The following is a 17,917-nucleotide window of genomic DNA, read 5'->3' on the forward strand; positions in this document are numbered from 1 at the left end:
TGGGGGACCTGGGGGTTCCAGTGTGGGGTGGCCATCAGGGCACCCAGCGCCGTCTGCCCCGCCCCCCAGCCTGCAGGTGCTCCCCGCTGGGCGCCGCCTCGGCCCAGTGTCACGAGAACAGCACGTGTGTGTGCAGGCCCGGCTTTGTGGGCTACAAGTGTGACCTCTGCCAGGACAACTTCTTCCTCACGGCCGGCGGCGCACACTGCCAGGAGTGCCCGTCCTGCTACGCCCTGGTGAAGAAGGAGGTGAGCCCTCCCATCCAGGCCCTGCCCAGGGCCGCCCCACCTTCTGTTCATTTCACGCCCCCAGTGAGCACCAGCTCTGTGCTGGGCACCGGGAAATGCCCACTTACCCACAGCTCTCAGACCTTCTGGGACCACCGGCCACCTCCTTCTTGTGCCCACCCAGCCATCTGGCCCAGCCCCACCTCTGCCCTTCCCTGGCTCCTGAGCGGACAGGAGAAAGGGGGCTTCTGTTGCATGTCCTTCCCCACCACCCAGGCCGAGGTCTCACACTTTCTCAAGTTCAGTGGGAACGAGACCACAGAAGGCCCTTTGGGGGAGGGTCAGGAGGAGGGCAATGCCCATTATGGACACAAGTATTATCTCAGGCAGGGAGGTGGTGTCGTGCAGGGGTCAGGAGCATGACCTCTGGCGTTCCCCTACCCCCCCCAACCCTGTTAGTTGTCACATGCCCAGGCAGGTGACAGCCTTGGTAAGTTTCAGTGTGTGTCTCCTACTCCAAACTGAAATAGTTCAGGCCTGCAGCCCCTTAACCTGAATCCAGTGATGGTTCTGTAGAAAGATAGGATGGTGTGTGCTGAATATTAGGTACCACTCCCAGCGGTGCCTGGGCCGGCCCCCTAACCAAACCCAGTGATACATCTGCAGGAGAACAGGTGAATAGTCACACCAAGGGGGTAAATCGAGATCATAAGTAGCCTTGTTCAGAGCAGTTTTTTTTCTAATTGAGTGCAGGGTTTTTTCAACCTGATTCTGCCCCCCAGTAAGGAATGGAAAGCTTTGCAGGTTTTCAGAGCATTTTGGACTTTGGAATCGAGGACTGGGCTCGGGACCTGTATCCCCTGCCCCTTAGGGCGGTTACAAGGTGAATGTGAGCTGGTGCGTGGCCAGCGGTCGCTCACACCTGGCTCCTAGCAAGTGCCCCGTAAATGCGTGTATTGTTCATACGATTGAAAGAATGGGGCTAGGAGACGTCGCAAAGCACCCTCACTCGGCCTGCAAGGATCACATGCCTGCTCTGTGCCAAGTCCTGGGAACATAGCAAAACAGACAGAAATCCTCCTGGGGCTTCCCTTCCCATCCCTCCCTCAGTAGGGCAGAGGTGTGGTCGGCTGAATGCCAGCAGGGGCTGTGGGTATGAGCAGGGAAGGGGCAGCTCTGAGGACAGGGTGGGCACAGCTGGTTCTCAGAGGTCCTGTGTGTGCTTAGCTTTGAGGCCCAGGGTAGGATCAGAGAAGGCAATGCTTGGGGTGGGCAGGCCAGGCAGAGGTTTCCAAGCAGGACTTTAGGCCACCAGCCTCCCACACAGTTCCTTCCCTGACCTCTCCAGGCTGCCAGGCTAAAGGCCAGACTGACCCTGATGGAAGGGTGGCTGCAGGGGTCAAACTGTGGCAGGCCCTGGGGACCACTGGACATTCTACAGGGAGAGGCCCCACGGGGGGACATCTACGAGGGCCACCCCCTGCTGCAAGGTACGGTGGGAGACCAGAGTGGAAGACTGGGAGGCAAGGGGAGGGGGCTGGCTGGTCAGATGCCCCCTGTGGAGCCCTTCAGTCTGACCTCAGTCGGGTTCACCCCTAGGAGAACTCACTTGCTGGGAGAGCCTGTCTGACCTCCCCAACTAAGTGAGTTCCTCCTGCTATGCAGTCCTGTCATCCCACGAACCTCTCTTTCAATATCCCTCACCCAGTTGTATTTTGTAGCTTTATACAAAGCTACAGAATATAGCTCTGACTATAGCCTCGGTCCCCATGCCCCCTGCGCCACCTACACTGCACCCATAAAGCTCAGTGAGGACGGGGGGTGGGTTTATTCGTTGAGTCAGTCACTCAACAAATAATCATTGGGGCGCTGTCCCAGGTGCTGAACAGGTAAAGTTCCTGCCGTCTTTGACTGTTGGCCATTCTGCTCACTGCTGTATCCCCAGCATAGAAAATAAATGAGTAGATAAGAAAAAAGATTGTCATTAGGTCCACGTGCAATTTGTCCCTGGGACACTGAAATTTAGGAGCATCAAATGTGAATTGCTTATTTTCTTAAATTTCGCGTTCACAAGCACCTGTACTCCTGTAGCAGCCGTAGGTGAGCTGAGCACCTGTTTGCAAGACTAACAAAATAGGGAGCCATCAGATGCTGTGTGTTGAAACTCCCACACTGAGCCACGCTGCGAACTACGGAGCTGACTCAAGGCGGGTTTTACTGCTGTCTCAGGTTCAGGAATTGTTCGCTGTGGATCTAGAAGGCCTGGATTCCTTCCGGTCCTTCCTGTGTGGCTGACTTCCTGTGTGGGGGACCTTGCGTCATGATTTGCCGTCTGTGGGCCTCAGCCTTCGCATCTGTAAAATGGGGAGGCCTTTCCTTTGGAACCAGTGCTCAGGCCTGGTGATGGAGTCAAGCTGTGCCCAGGAGGAGTAGAGGACACAGATGGGGCCCCTTGAAGTTGCAGGCTTTATTGTGAAATCTCGACTGCTCTGTGACTCCTGGACTCTGGGCTTTCTGCAGGGGCCCAGGAAGACTTCCTGGAGCAGATGACAGGCCTTGAGGGTGCTGTGAAGGCTGCCCGGGAACAGCTGCAGGCACTGAGCAGGAAAGCCCACTGTGCCCAGGCCAGAGCTGAGAAGACCTGCGTCCAGCTGGCAGACCTAGAGGCGGTGCTGGAGTCCTCAGAAGAGGAGATTCTGCATGCAGCCACCATCCTTGCATCTCTGGTACCCCAGGGGACCCCTCCCCAACTCCTCCCCTCTGCTGAGCCTGGGGCATGCCCCCGCCCCCTGCTTTGGGAGGCTCAGTTTTCTCATCTGCAAAATAGGGGTCACACAGTGCCTCCTCTGCCGATTCAGTGAGATAATATTTGCAAAGAACGAGCCGTATTCCAAGTAGACAGTGCATGCCCAGCACGTGGTAGGCGTTGTTATGGTTATTTCCAAGCTCTAGGGCTCCGCCCACTGGATGCTGACTTTGTAGCTGGCTCTGAGCGTTTATGAAATAAGTGACATGGCCCAGGTCTGCCCAACAAGTTAGCCAGATGTGGGCCCTGCCCTTCAGGGATGGACCATCAGCTTCCTCCTATTTCTCTCTCTTCTCTAAAGGCGATTCCTCAGGAAGGGCTCGGCCAGCCCACCAACTGGAGTCATCTGGCCATAGAGGCCCGTGCCCTCGCCAGGAGGTGAGCCCCCGTGCCGTGGGAGCGTGGTGAGGTCCTGGCCACACAACCATGAAGGGAGCCCAGCCCTTCTGCTGGGGGCTTCCAGGGTCAGGGCCAGCCCCATAGGTATCCCCACCCCGGGAGTTGGAATCACTTGAGTACAGAGCTGAAGTGTCATCGCCGTGGGAAGGAGAGGTGTGCAAGGATGGCATGAGATGCAAGGGGTCGGGGTGGGGGTCTGCCGACATTGGTCGCCTGAAGGCATCTGAGAGCCTTCCCTGGCTTTTTTTTTTATAACAGCTTTACTGAGATATAATTCACATGCCACGCAAGTCAACCCGTTCAAGTACAGTTCAGTGGTTTTCAGTGTATTCACAGAATTGCACAGAATTGTGCAACCATCTCCGCAGTCAGTGTTAGAACAGTTTCCTTACCCCAGAAACAGGTACCCATTAGGCATCGCTCCCCATTCCTCTTCGCCCTCCTCAGCCCCTGGTAACCACCAATCTACTTTCCGTCTCTATAGATTTGCCAATCTGGACGTTTCATATGAATGGAATCAGACACATGGTCTTTTGTGTCTGGCTTCTTTCATACAGCAAAATATTTTCAAGGTTCATGCCTATTGTACCATATATCAGTACTTCATTCTTTTTTACAACCCAATAATGCTCCATTGTACCAATATGCCACATTTTGTTTATCCAGTCATCCGTCGATGGACATTTGGGTTGCTTCATCCACTGCTTTTAAGAAGCAGCTTAAGATCCTAAAGACACAAGCTCTGAAGCAATTTTTCCCTTTAGCTGTACTTTAGGGACTGTAGACCCATTTTACAGATGAGAAAAGAGACTCAGAGAAGTAAAGTGACTTGCTTAAGGACACGGGGTTAGAAGTGATAGAGCCAGATTCAAACCCAGGCTGTCTTTTCTATGCTCTCTTTATTAGGGTAACCGTATAATTTATTGTCCAAGCTGAGATCTTATGTGTGATCAAAGGCCCTATTATTTATTATGCCAGGACAACAGGCATAAACCCTATATAACAGGAGCAGGGGCACGGGGCCCCTTCCCATCAGTCTTCACTGTGCGTCAGGCAGAGGGAGGACAGGAGCCTGGCCCCCGTGGCTGTACTCCCTTGGGACGGCAAGAGGCCCATGCGGTGGCGGGGGGTGGGGGGTGGGCCGGGCCCCCTCTGTGTCAGCCCCTGGTGATGGTCGGGCGGGTGTCGTCGTACAGTCACAGGGACACCACCACCAGGATTGAGGCCACTGCTCGGAGGGCCCTGCTCACCTCCAACAGCAGTTATGCGCTTCTCTGGAGTCTGGTGGAGGGGAGAACAGCCCTGGAGGCCCAGCAGGAGCTAGAGGACAGGTGAGGAGACCTCCCAGGTGTGGGTAGGAGCTTGGGTTGGCTTCCTGAAGCCGGCAGGGCCTGGTCAGAGGCCGCTGGTTCCAGAACCGGCCTCCTTCCCTGAGTCCCGATGCTCTTTAGGGTGGGGTGCGATGCCTAGGGTCTTAGGCCTGCTTGGGGGTACGTTAGAGGAACCCACTCATGCTGGGGTGCAGCTTAGCCTCTGGAGAGAAGGAATGAGAACCTAAACAAGGAGGTTCCAGGTCAGCTCATCCTCGACCCCCTGAAGCTCCCCTGCCCCTCCCCAGACCCCTGGGGAGCTCCTGTCAGGCACCAGCTTTCTTCTTGGCCTCTGCTTCTCTGCTGTGGGTGGCCCCCTTGTATCCAGCTCATTCAGAGGGTCAACGGAGACCCACCAACGTCTCACTGAGCCCAAGTGGATTTCCTAGATGAGAGAATCTGATTGGCCCAGCTTGGGTCAGGTGGCCAGTCCTGAGCCAATCGGTATGGCTGGGTGGATCACATGACCCACTCCCAGGGGCCGGGGGGGGGGGGGGCTGGCTCTCTGTAAAGGGATGAGGGATGGGAGGCACCCTGGGGACGGGGGTGGTCCAGCAGTACCCATGGTAGGGGGAGCTGGGTGGGGCAGGGTGTGGACAGCTGGACAGGAAAGCTGTCCTGGTTGGTTGATTACAGCATTTCAGGGAGAAAGGGCCCCAGAACAGTCATGCAGCCCAGAGGTCTCCATTTACCTGGAGAGCAACATGCCCAAGGTCACTCAGGGGCATCAGGGCCTGGGCCGCTATCCCTCCAACAACACCAGGCATTTTCCTCTTCATCATTCGTCCAGAGGAGCCAAACATTTGCAAAACATGTGATTCTCAAGTGGAAACCAAGCGGGAGCTCCTTCAGAAAAGCGTGATTGAATTCAGTGAATGAGGAAACAAGAATGCAGCCCCTCGGCTGCCTTCCCCATTCATTAGACAGATGCGGAGCAGCCAGTTTCCGAGGCCAGCTGCTGGGTACCAGCTCCGCTGACGGCGGTTCTGCCCAGGAAGTTGCCAGAGCCCCTTCAACCGGGAGCTCCACTGGGGGGGCCGGGACAGCAATGGGGAGGGATGGCCTGTGTCCTGCTCCTGGGCCATCCTGCCTCTGTCTCCTCCCAGGTACCAGGAGGTACACGCGGCCCAGAGGGCGCTGGGCACGGCCGTGGCAGAGGTGCTACCTGAAGCTGAGAGGGTGCTGGCCGCCGTGCAGCAAGTCGGCGCAGATGCAGCCCAGCGCCTGGCCTCACCGGCTGCCCCTGCAGCACCGGTCAGCTCAGCTGTCCTTGGAGCTCTGCATGCGGTGGTTGTGAGGGAGAATGTGGCAGCTGGGAAACCAGTGCGGCCCAGGCAGAGGCAGAGGACGTGGCTTATTTCTAACTCTCTAGCAGTTGATGAAAAGATCCCAGCCAATCTTTGTTGTTGATTATAATGATAATATCAAGGCCGAGGCCTCTTCTTCATCATAGTGGCATTGGCAATGACACCAGACGGACATGGGGCCAAATCCCAGCTCCGCCACTCTGGCTCTGTGACCTTGGCAAAGGACTTCCCATCCCTGTGCCTCGGTTACTTTGTCCGTCTGTCGGCTAGAGCTCACCCATTTGGTTATTTCAGGCCTGCATCCATGAGGGGCTGGAAGGGATTCGTGAGCAATGCCCTCATCCTCTATGTGCCTGTCACCCTATGCTGCTTGCCTCTGGGTAAATCAGCTCCTCAGGCCTTCTCAGTAATCCTGAAATGCCAAAACTTGGGAGCTAAACTTTAAAAAAAAAGACTAAACTTATAGAAATGCATCTGGGGCCCAGCCTGCCCAGGACTGACGGCTCCCAGGCTGTTTACTCAGGGTGTTTGATCCTCCCACTGTGTGTGATGAAGGAAAATGTAGGTGGTGACATGTTTGGCCCTGAGCACTGCCCCAGATACTGCTGAGGGCATTAGGTAATAAGAAGTCCCCGCAGGAAATTCTGAATTCAGAAGTACGTCCAGCCCCAGGGTTTCAGCGAAGGGATTGTGAGCCTGGGGAAGGAAACACAGGTCCGGGAGGTTAGCTGAGTCTGCGCTTCTAGAAATTGCTGGTGCTAGAATCAGACCTCAAGTGACAGCTTCCCCAGTTTGGCTTCTCTCGCCCTGGCCCCTCTGCTTCTTACGGTCCACGTGCAGCCCTGCCCCCATGGTCCCTGCCCCTGGGCTTCTCCCACCCAGTAGAGGACCTGCCCCTCGGACCTTCCCATCAGGCCTTGTCTGAGCCCTCCATCTCCCAGCAGCCTCAGAAGTCCCAGGCCAGGACCCTGGGCCTGAAGGTGCAGGCCCTGGAGAAGACGGTCACATCGAGAGAGCGCGTGGTCACCGAGGCTGCCCGGGCCCTCCAGGCCACCGCCCAGGCCGTGCTGCACAAGACAGAACCCCTTATGCAGGTGGGCTCTTGTCCTTTGAGGCAGCACCTGGAGAAAGTTGGGGCTGCCCCAGGCATGATCTGGGCTCAGGGGTTGCAGGGGGAGGGAAGGGCAAAGACCAGAAGTAGTTCTTTCCACCCCTCCAGTGCCTTCCCCCAAATTCCAGAGAACCTCAGTTAGCTCGTGCCAAGGCAGGAGGTCCTGATTTCCCGAGAAGGAGTAAAGGTATGAGAGGAGGCAGGATGGACAGACAGACAGAGCCACGCCCACCACCCTTACTCAGTGTTAATTACAGCTGGGATGGGTCTCATTCACTTATTCTTGCATTCATTAGTTCACTTGCCAGATAGGTTAGCGAGCACATACGTTGCTCTAGTGCTAAACCCCACTGTTTGGCATTTACAACCCAGGAGGGGAGGCAAGACTAAATAATCAGGGAATTCAAGAATCATGGAGTGAATTGAGCCCCAACCTATTAAAGTATAAGCACCCCTTCAAGTGTTTTTTTTTTTTTAACTTTCCACCTTTCATCTAGACTTAGAAAAAGGTTGCAAAGAAAACACAAAGAAGTCCCATATACCCTTCACACAGATTCTCCTTCTGTTAATGTTTTACACAGCCACCTTACAAGGATCAAAATAAGGAAATCAACATGATATAATACAATGAGCTAATCTACAGACCTTTTTCAAATCCCAGCAGTGGCTTATCCCGTATCCATCTTTTTTTGGGGGGGGAGGGCACGGAAGATCTTAGTTCCCCGACCAAGGATCAAACCCATGTCCCGTACAGTGGAAGTGCAGTCTTAACCGCTGGACCGCCAGGGAAGTCCCCTGTATCCATCTTTATTTTCCTTTTAAAGACAAGAAACAAGGCAGAAAGCTGTTGCCTGCATCCGAACAGCTGGGCCTGGTGCCTGTCATATACTGGGAGAGCTGTGCTGTGTCAGGGCCCCCTGGGGTGGTACCCATTGATTTAGTCCATCACCCTGGTCTGGGGCACAGTTGAGGCCACAGCAGAGTCAGGACCAGACCCCAGTGCGCAGTGCCCCAGCACAGTGCCTCCCACCTTCCTCTCCCATCCTGCTAGGCATTTGGAGTAAGACTTAAGACACAAGGGATCCCAGGGCAGCATCTGATGGCTCTTCAAACCCACATGATTGTGACTTCCCTGGCGGTCTGGTAGTTAAGACTTCTCCTTCCAATGCAGGGCATGCAGGTTCCATCCCTGATCGAGGAGGTAAGATCCCACATGCCTCACAGACAAAAAAACCCAAAGCATAAAACAGATTGTAACAAATTCAATAAAGACTTTACCAAAAAAATTTTTTAAACCCCGCATGACGGATGATGGATTGAAATTCACATCACATAAAATTACCCATTTGAAAGTGTACAACACAGTGGCATTTAACACATTCCCAGTGTTGTGCGATCACCACCTCTGTCTAGTTCCAAAACATTCATCACCCCAAAGGGCGACTGCTTATACCCATTGAACAGTCGCTCTTCATTCCTCCCTCCCCCCAGCCCCTGGCGACTGCCCATCTGCTTTCTGTCTCTATGGATTTTCCAATTTCAGACATTTCATATAAATGGAATCGTGCCATATGTGACCTTTTGTGTCTGGCTGCTTTACCATAATATTTTCTAGGTTCATCCACATCGTAGTATATATCAGTACTTCGTTCCCTTTCGTGGCTGAATGATATTCCGTTCTGTGGATACACCAAATTTTGTGTATCTATTTATCCATCAGACCCGTATTCTTTAAGTATCCAGCCTTTTTTTATTGGCAACGGGGAAGAAACTAATTTTCTATGAGTAAAAGTTGTCTAATAAACAGATTCACTACTTCACATGCTCTGGCTGAGACGCGGCAGCGTTCTGACAAGAAATTTTCAGTTGTTCATCTTTCTTTTAGTTCTTAGGTTTCAGTTTTCCTCGGAGCTTTTGTGAGACAGGTGACTTCTTGGGAGAGATATTCAAGGTTTAATATTGGAATAATAAAACAGATCAGATGTTCCTGGTAAACAGCATAATTCAGTGTCAGAGTTTTGGTGATGTTTTGGGACCTTGTACATGTGGGTTTGGTGCCCACCTGACCCCTCTCTGCCCAGCACACCTCCAGCACCACCTGACCAGCCTCTCTCTTCTCTCTCCAGCTGCACCGGGAAGCCAGAGCTGCCCTGACCCGGGCTTCCTCATCTGTCCAGGCTGCCATGGTGACTGTCACAGGAGCCAGGACTCTGCTGGCTGACCTAGAAGGTATGTGTGCCCTGCTTAGCCCCAGGCTCGTGGCTGCACAGATGCCCATGACAGACACCAGGGCAGGCTTAGCTGCAGAGGACAGAAGTCCAGTCATGTGGGCATAAGCCAAGGAGACCATTCCCTCTGCCTCTAAGGACCTCCCTCTCCTCTGGCTGCTTTGTCCCTCCCCATCTCACATGCCGCTCACCAGGTTCTTGCCTACGTGGCCATCCATCATCAGACCACACGCGCAGAGCCCCTCAGGACCAGATGGGAGGAGAATCTGATGCCATCAGCTGTCCATCCCTGATCTAGGCCACTCTGGCTGAGAGTCTGGTTACCTGGTACAAATATGGCTGCCCCGGTCCAATGTCCAGTGGGGCTATGGGAAGGGATGCAGCGTTTCTCTTTAGAACGTGGGTTGATGGGTTGATGCCAGCAGGTCTTTTTTGAGCTGTAGGGAAAGGAGGCCAAGTGCCCGCATTTTACAGTTGGGTAGACCGAGAAAGGAAATTTTACTGAATGAAATGTGGAACAGCCCCTAGCCTGCAGCTGCTCTGCCAGGAGAGGATCTGTGTTCAAATAAGTTTAGGAAATGTCACGTGCTATAGATCCCCCCGAGGCCTTGCAGTGCACACCTGAGAATATTAAAGGCTCTGAGAAGTCCTTCAATAAAGAAACCGGGTTCACTTTATGTAAACTTAATTTCCCCTAGCATTTATCAACACCCTGTAGAATCAGGGCTCCCCGGTGTGCACTTTTTTTCTTTTTCTGGCTGTGTTGGGTCTTCGTTGTTGCACGCGGGCTTTCTCTAGTCATGGCGAGCGGGGGCTGCTCTTCGTTGCGGTGCGCGGCTTCTCACTGCAGTGGCTTCTCTTGTTTCAGAGCACGGGCTGTAGGCGCGAGGGCTTCAGTAGTTGTGGCATGAGGGCTCAGTAGTTCTGGCTCGCGGGCTCTAGAGCTCAGGCTCAGTAGTTGTGGCACACGGGCTTAGTTGCTCTGCGGCATGTGGAATCTTCCTGGACCAGGGCTCGAACCTGTGTCCCCTGCACTGGCAGGCGGATTCTTAACCACTGTGCCACCAGGGAAGTCCCCCCAGAGTGCACTTTAAGAAATGCCAATTTTGTGTACAGGAAGCAAAGTAGATCTAACATTTGGATTATCTTCATGGAATGATTATGTAGTATTATGTCCCTGGATATTAGAAGGCTTGATTCTTTTTTAAAAAAATATTTATTTATTTATTTATTTGCTGCATCGGGTCTTGGTTGCAGCCCACGGGATCTTTCGTTGCGATGCGTGGGCTTAGTTGCCCCGCGGCATGTGGGATCTTAGTTCCCCGCCCAGGGATCGAACCCACATCCCCTACACTGGAAGGTGGATTCTTAACCACTGGATCGCCAGGGAAGTCCCCTTGATTCTTTTTAAATTTTGACTTTGTCTACTATAATCAGTACTCCTTAGGATAAATTTCCGTTAGAATTTTATCTGAAAGGAAATGAAAAAGTCTTTCTTTCTATATAGAAGGAAACTACTTCTTATTAGATAATAAAAACCTATGTGGATTGTAGAATTTCTCTTTTTGTCTCGGCCGCTAGGGGCTAAAAGGTAAACAGTGCATTCGGTACCTGCACCGTCATTATCCTAACTTTCTGGCGCTTCTCACTTCTCATCATCCCCCTAGTTACATACGGCCTTTGGTTTATCATTTTAATGGTCCAGTTGTTGGTCTGTTCATCACGATAAGCTGCCTCAAAGCCTATTAGAAATGCGTGGTATGTAAAAACAAGGAACTTAATGGATCTTGCTGTGTACCGTGCTATAGCTCCCATCTCTACCACTGGCCCAGGCATCGACCAGCATGCAATTCTGTGACTTTAGTAAGTATCATAACATAACATGAATCTTTACACTCACAGGGCAGTATGTCTCACTCGTTTGTTTTCCCTGGGTGAGCCTGAGAAGTTTACACACAGATCTCATGCATCTCATACCCCTGCTCACGTTGTCCAAGGGTCTGGGGTTGGTCAGACATCTGGCAGTGACCACCCAATGGGCTCTCCAGGCATGAGCCCAGCCCTCCTGACACAGCCTCGGTTGGCTTTACAGGAATGAAGCCAAGGTTTCCTCGGCCCAAGGACCAGGCCGCACTGAGGAGGCAGGCAGCCATTGTCCAGGACAGGCTCCTTGCAGAGTCCAAAAAGAAGACCAAGCAGGTGGAGAGGATGCTGGGAAATGCGGCATCTATCTCCTCCAGTGCCAAGAAGAAGGGCAGGGAAGCCGAGCTGTTGGCCAAGGACAGTGCCAAGGTCAGGGCCACGGATGTGACTCCAGGGGCATCCCTGCCTTCTGGGCGTGTGGGAGGCCTGTCATAGAAGAGGTGCCCTTCTGTAGGGTAAATGCCCCTTCTGTGCGCAATGCTGAATACTCTGCACTCACTGAGGGGTCCCAGGCTCTGAGCTCCGGAGCTTCACGCGGGTGACCCTGTTGATTCCGCATGAAATAGATGTCACTGCTGTCCCCATGGGACAGGTGAGGACCCTGACGCCCAGCCCAGTTCAGTAACTTAACATAACCAGGACTCACACCTCAGTCTGTTTGGTTCTACTCCCTAAACTTCTAGACTTTTCTTGTTTAATTCGGGCCAAATTTGAATCAATAGGCGTCTTCCCAGCACCGTCACTCAGGGCCCAAGTGAACGGCCTCTACAGCTCCCTAGAGACAGTGCTGGATTGAAGGCGTCCCCAGGCTTGGTTTCTGGTCCCGCCATTTTGAGTTTGGCCAGCTCCTCCTCTCTGCATCTCTGTGTCCCCATCTGTAAATTATTGGAATTTCTCCTCTCGGGGGAGGTGGGTAGTGTCCAGCAGTCTGCTCTTTGCCGGCATCTGGTACACAGCTGTGGAATGAAAGAATGAATGATCTGGTGCGTGAATCTATGACCGCTGGGCAGGGCGGTCACCCTTTACCTCTAAAAGGAGTTTCTCCACTCACACTCCCCTCCCTGCTGCTGCCGCCCACCCCGAACGTAGCTCGCCAAGGCCTTGCTGAGGGAGGGGAAGCAAGAGCACCGCCGGGCTGGCCGGCTCTCCAGCCAGACGCAGTCGATGCTCCAGCAGGCCTCCCAGCAGGTCCTGGCCTCAGAAGCACGCAGACAGCAGCTAGAAGCAGCTGATCAGGTACGTGTGCTGAGACCCCAGCACTCCTTCTCCTGTGGTCCCGGGAGCCAGCCAGGAGCCGCTCAAGCTTTTCTTCCCCTCCCCCCCCCCAAAAGGTGGGTGCCGGGCTGAGCGAGATGGAGAAGCAGATCCGGGAATCACGCACCTCTCTGGAGAAGGACATCAAAGCCTTGTCAGAGCTGCTTACCAGGCTGGGTAAGGAGACCCCAAGGCCGGGCCCTGGCCCCCTGGGTCCACGGTGCATCTCCAAGAGCTTCCTGGGAGGCCCCGTCCTGGGGAAGCTTGCCTCCTAGCCCTCCTGTCCGTGGTTCCCCCATCCCGAGCCTTGTGCTCAATGACAAGCATTTGTAACCGCTCCAGGCCCCCCGGGGCGAGGCAGAAGCATGCTCACTTCGTCCTCCAGGGGCTGCTAGTCAGGAGGAGAGGAGAGACACAGAACACTCACCACCCACAGAACACCTGTAGGTACCAGGTGACTAGGCCCTGCCTCAGTGGTGGAGGGTTTCAGAGAAGGAGAGAGAATGTCACAGAAGCAAGTCTGGCATCGAGGCTCAGGTGCTGGTTTGGAATCAGAGAGACTGGCATTCCAGTCTGGTACTTTCCCTTCCTTGGCTGTGAGACCTTGGGAAAATCACTCCACCTCTCTGAGCCTCAGTTCCCCCATCCGGGAAATGGGAGTAACAGTGGGGTAGTTTCGAGAGTGCTTTCCACACTGTGTGTGATGAGACAGTAAATCGTGAAAGGGACAGCCCCCCAAGACGTGGCGCCCTCAGAGCAGGGGCGAAGGGACAGTGTCAGAGCAGTTCGGCTGAAATGAACAAGCAGTTTTCAGAGTTGGGGTAAAATACAGAAAACCTAAAATTTGCCATTTTAGCCCCTTTCAGCGCACAGTTCACTGGCATTGGGCACAGCCTTCACCTTACTCTGCAGCCATCGCCACCATCCATCTCCAGAACTTCCTCATCAGCCCAACATGAAACCCGCCCCCATTATACACAGACTCCCCATTCCCCCCTCCCCCAGCCCCTGGCAAGCCCTGTTCTACTTTCTGTCTCTGAATTTGGTACCGTAGGCACCTCACCTAAGTGGAATCGTGTAGTGTGTGTACTTTCGTTACTGGCTTACTGCGCTCAGTGTAACGTCCTCAAGGTTCACCCACGTAACAGCATGCATTTCGGTTACCGTGATCGATAAGACGAGGAAGAATCAGCGGGTTCTGCGTTGTGGCTGGATGCCAGGCTCCACCAAGCTCTTCACACACATGATCGTAGCTCATTTTAACTTCCAAGGCAAGGATCCCTGTGCTCTTGCTATTTTGCAGATGAGGAAGCTAAGGCCCAGAGAATTTAAATGATGGGCCCAGGGTCCCCCAGCCAGTCAGTGGGGAGGCTGCGGATCACGCTCGGGTCTGACCGATTCAGAGCGCCCGCTCGCAGCCACAGGTCTATACCCGCAAGAACTCAGCTCACTGGACACGATGCCCAGCACGAAACAAACGCTGTGTGTGGGTAAACCACTCTGGCCGCTGTTGTTGTCATTTATTCTTTCACATCGGCACTATGCTCGACTCGGGGGTGCAGGAGTGACCACGCACACCTAGACCCTGTCCCCGCCCCAGGAGACCCAGCTGGGCGGTTAGAGGGGAGGCTGTAACCTCCTCAAAGGCCGGGCTGTTTGGACTTTCCCGTGGATGGTGGGACCTCTCCGAGTCTCGGCTGGGAGCAGGGCCTGCCCGGCAGCAGGGCTCAGCTTCTCTCTGCTTCTTCCTGCCCCGGGGCTCAGCTCTTGCAGTCGCCTGTCCTCCAAACCAGCCTTCATTGCCCAGGAGACTCAGGGCCATGGGGAGCCCTGGGGCCCAGGGGGGTCCTGTGGGATTCGAAGGCATTGAGGATTTGTTTCTGTGACTCCAGCACTCTCCCACCTGCCTCAGCTGTCTTTCCATTGAATGCCACCTTAATGACAAGGTGACAAAGGCCAGGTGGGGGAGACAGCCCGTGGATTCCGTGCCACCATCACCCAGTTCATATGTGAGCACCCGGCCCCACCCCCTCGGTTTACACTTGGAGAGGCTCCTCCAGGAAGTCCTAATGTGTGCTGGGCCGGGACTAGACCCCTGGGGCCTGCTGCCCAGGCCTGCAGCCCCTCCTGCCCCGTCTGCCTCACCCACCCTCATTCTGATGCCAGAAACCTTTCTTTTCACCCTGATGTCCCCGCATCCTGGCCCGCAAGTACCATCTGTAAGTGTGGGCTCTCGGTGAAATGAAACAGTGTGTGGGAGCCGCAGGCATTATGGGGCCTCTCCCACTCACACTGCTTTACAGATGAGGAAACTGGGGCTCGGGACTCACCCAAGGCCTTCATTTTTTAACAGTAATAGTAATACCAACAACAAAAATTAACAATTGCCCAGTGCCACCCAGGGGGAAAGTTCCGGGGTCTGCACATAAGCCCGGTGGGGTGCCCAGGCCAGGCCCTTACCTGCCTCACCACGCCGCCCTCTCGGTCCCTTGCCTCCTGGTAGATCGTGGGCACTCGGAAACCTGGAGGGTTTGGGTCGGGGAGGGCTTCTGGGGATGGGGCCTGAACAGGCTTCTGGGGCCTGCAGGGGAGCCAGCCCACCCTGAGGCTGTCCGTGCCCCTCCACAGGGTCACTGGACACCCTCGGAGCCCCCGCCCGGGCCCTGAATGAGACCCAGCGGGCACTGGAGCGCCTGAGGCTGCAACTGGGCCCACCAGGGGTGCTGCAAGGGAAACTGAGGCTCTTGGAGCGGGAGTCTGAACAGCAGCAGCTGCAGATCCAGAGCTTCGAGAGCAACCTTGCTGAGATCCGTGCTGACAAGCAGAATCTGGAGGCCATTTTGCAGAACCTGCCCGAGAGCTGCGCCAGCTGGCAGTGAGGGCTGCCCGGACCCACGGTGCCCCCGGCCCGGGGCATGCACGCCCGCCACAGGTGCGCCATGCAGGCACGCTGCCCAGATCCTGCTGCCGCGTACCCGCCCGAGTCTGTGCCCACAGCCCCTCCACACCGGCAGGAGTGAGTGTGCATTCAGAGCTCACCCAGGCGGCTGCGGTGCGCGCACACCCATCGGTGTGCTCTCCCACCCCCCACACACGCACACACGCACCGGTACATGCGGACATGTGTCCGTGTGCGCAGTGCACACGTGTGCAAGTCCATCCACGTGTGGTGCCCCCCCCGGATGCTGGGGGTGTCGTTATGTTATGTTATGTTATGTTATGTTATGTTATGTTATGTTTTGTTAAATGCCCTGTGACACTGACATACTCAGGCAGGGTTGGTGCCTGGGAGGCTGGGACCGGGCAGGGTCGGGGGGTCATCCGCAGAGATCCAGGGCGGGTTCAGCAAGAGCCAGAGCCCCCAGTCCCAGCCCTGCCCTCTGTCCTGCAGCCCCCTGACCAGTGTGTCACCCGCCACGAACACCCAGCAGCTCCGCATAGCTGAGGGACCAGGCAGGTCAAAAGACACAGGATTCTGGGGGGTTCTCAGCAGAGGAACCTGAGGCCAAGGGCTCCTGGGGCCGTGGTGCAGCCTGCTAGGCCGGCCGGGCCGTGGCCCACCCATGCAGGGGTATCTTTGGCTTTGTGGAATACTTCCTTCTCAAGATCCTGGGACTGGGTCAGACTCACTGGAGGAATCACCTGCCCCAGGCCCGGTGCCCCTTTTGGGCCATGGCCTCGTGACCTGAGGGGGCCTGGGTCAGGGGGCTCAGGCAGGTCGCTTGGATCTTCCCTTTGTGACCCTGCCAACCCTGGCTGGCCTTTGACCGGTCGACACTTCCCAAACTGGCCCTGCAGCCCTGGGGCCCCATCTGCCACATGGGAGGCCCTGCTGGGCGTGGAGGCCTGGCTGCCTTTCTAACCTGTCAGGCTAGGGTCTCCCCCTGTGGCTAGGCCCTGCCCAGGGTTCCCGGCATCTCCTCCTGGCACTCCTCCCCTTTCCCGGGCCCTCTTCCAGCAGACTGCGGGGCCTTGGCACTGGGAGGATGGGTGCCTCGGGGGGCCCAGCCCCTTCCCAGCGTTCTTCCTGCCCCCCAGCAGGGGTGACAGGCAGCAGCCCAGACCATTTCTGTTTACCCAACTCTGTTTAACGTGGCAATAAAGGGCCCCTTTACTAGCTGGTGGTGTGCCTTTGGTCCTCCGGTGCTGGTCGGCAGCAGGATCCCCGGCTGTGGGTACAGACTCACCGCCTGGCTGTGGGTGCACGTGCCCCCCCCCCACGAGTGAGTCAGTGGCAGAGGGTTCAGTGATTCCTCTTGGCCCACATGAGGTAGAAGGAAGGTGACAAAGCTGAGCCCATCGGCTTTGCCAGTGTCTTCCCACTGGGGGGACTCTGCTGGGGTCCTGCAACCCCAAGCATCTGCCCTCTCCTCTCTGCTCCGGGGGGCTTATTAGGCAAAGTCTAGGGCCTGGGGGAGTTTGAGGGATGGGGTACAGAGAGGTCCTCAGGTGACCTCTGGCTCAGGCTGGAGACACCGAGGCAGGAAAGGAACTCAAAACCAGTGTCCAGCAGCGCAGAAAGGCTCAGGGAGGGACACCAGTGAGGAGAGGAGGAGGGCTTTGGGCCAGGCCTCAAAGGGTGGGGAGACAGCGGGGAACATTCCAGGCAAGAGGGTGGGCAGCAGCGCGGCACTTGCAGGGTAGGGGCCTGGCCCGCACGGGCCACTCCAGGAGCTCAGGTCGCGGGCGGGATTATGGTACGTGCTCAGTCAGGGCTCTTGACCACGAGGCCTGCCCCCCTCCCGGGTTGGTTTAAGCAGAAAAGGGGAGTTCGTTGGGAGGACTTGGGAGAGTCTCCTGGAATCCTGGGGTAGGAAGGGCTGCCAGGCTCAGAGACGGTCGGGGGCCGGGGGCTTGCCTCGCCCTTCCCTCCCGCCCCTCCCCTGCCTCGCCCTTCCCTCCCGCCCCTCCCCTTGGTCTCTGCCTCTGCTCTCTCCGCGTTTACTTTGTTTTCTTCTCTCTGCAGAGCAGCTTTCTTTGCTTTTCTTGTGCTTGATGGGAGAGAATGTCCCCACTGCCCCCACCTGGACCCACCATGGCCCCCATGTTTACTTGTCATCAGGTCAAAAGCTTGGCAGAGACAAGCTGGAAAACTGACCTGATTCCAGCTTCCCAGGAGGGACCAACCCAGCTTAGGCCGGGTCCCCTCCCTACTCCTGTTCAGAAAATCAAGGGTCTCTGGGTCCAAGGCCATAAAATGAGAGCTGGGCTGTGCCTTCCCCACCCCCGCAAACTCACTGGGGGAGAGCATTCAGAGAAGAGGTGCACTCCTCCACGGAGAAACTGAAAACC

The 17,917-nt window shown here is 55.5% G+C and overlaps 1 protein-coding gene across 2 annotated transcripts in view; it reads left to right on the forward strand.

Moving 5' to 3' along the window:
- LAMC3 (laminin subunit gamma 3) overlaps nt 1-16,724 on the forward strand; it is a 61,338-nt gene extending 44,614 nt beyond the window's left edge. For both annotated transcript variants that reach the window (XM_079927129.1, XM_079927130.1), the window contains 12 exons: nt 70-248; nt 1,576-1,717; nt 2,748-2,953; nt 3,335-3,411; nt 4,629-4,763; nt 5,909-6,056; nt 7,054-7,203; nt 9,347-9,449; nt 11,541-11,740; nt 12,461-12,607; nt 12,703-12,802; nt 15,254-16,724. In XM_079927129.1, coding sequence (XP_079783255.1) covers nt 70-248; nt 1,576-1,717; nt 2,748-2,953; nt 3,335-3,411; nt 4,629-4,763; nt 5,909-6,056; nt 7,054-7,203; nt 9,347-9,449; nt 11,541-11,740; nt 12,461-12,607; nt 12,703-12,802; nt 15,254-15,504 — 1,838 coding nt within the window. In that variant the 3' untranslated portion in view covers nt 15,505-16,724. The remainder of the gene's footprint in view (nt 1-69; nt 249-1,575; nt 1,718-2,747; nt 2,954-3,334; nt 3,412-4,628; nt 4,764-5,908; nt 6,057-7,053; nt 7,204-9,346; nt 9,450-11,540; nt 11,741-12,460; nt 12,608-12,702; nt 12,803-15,253) is intronic.
- The last annotated feature ends 1,193 nt before the right edge of the window (nt 16,725-17,917 follow it).

This window comes from Stenella coeruleoalba (assembly GCF_951394435.1).
Source record: "Stenella coeruleoalba genome assembly, chromosome: 7".
NCBI lineage: Eukaryota > Metazoa > Chordata > Mammalia > Artiodactyla > Delphinidae > Stenella > Stenella coeruleoalba.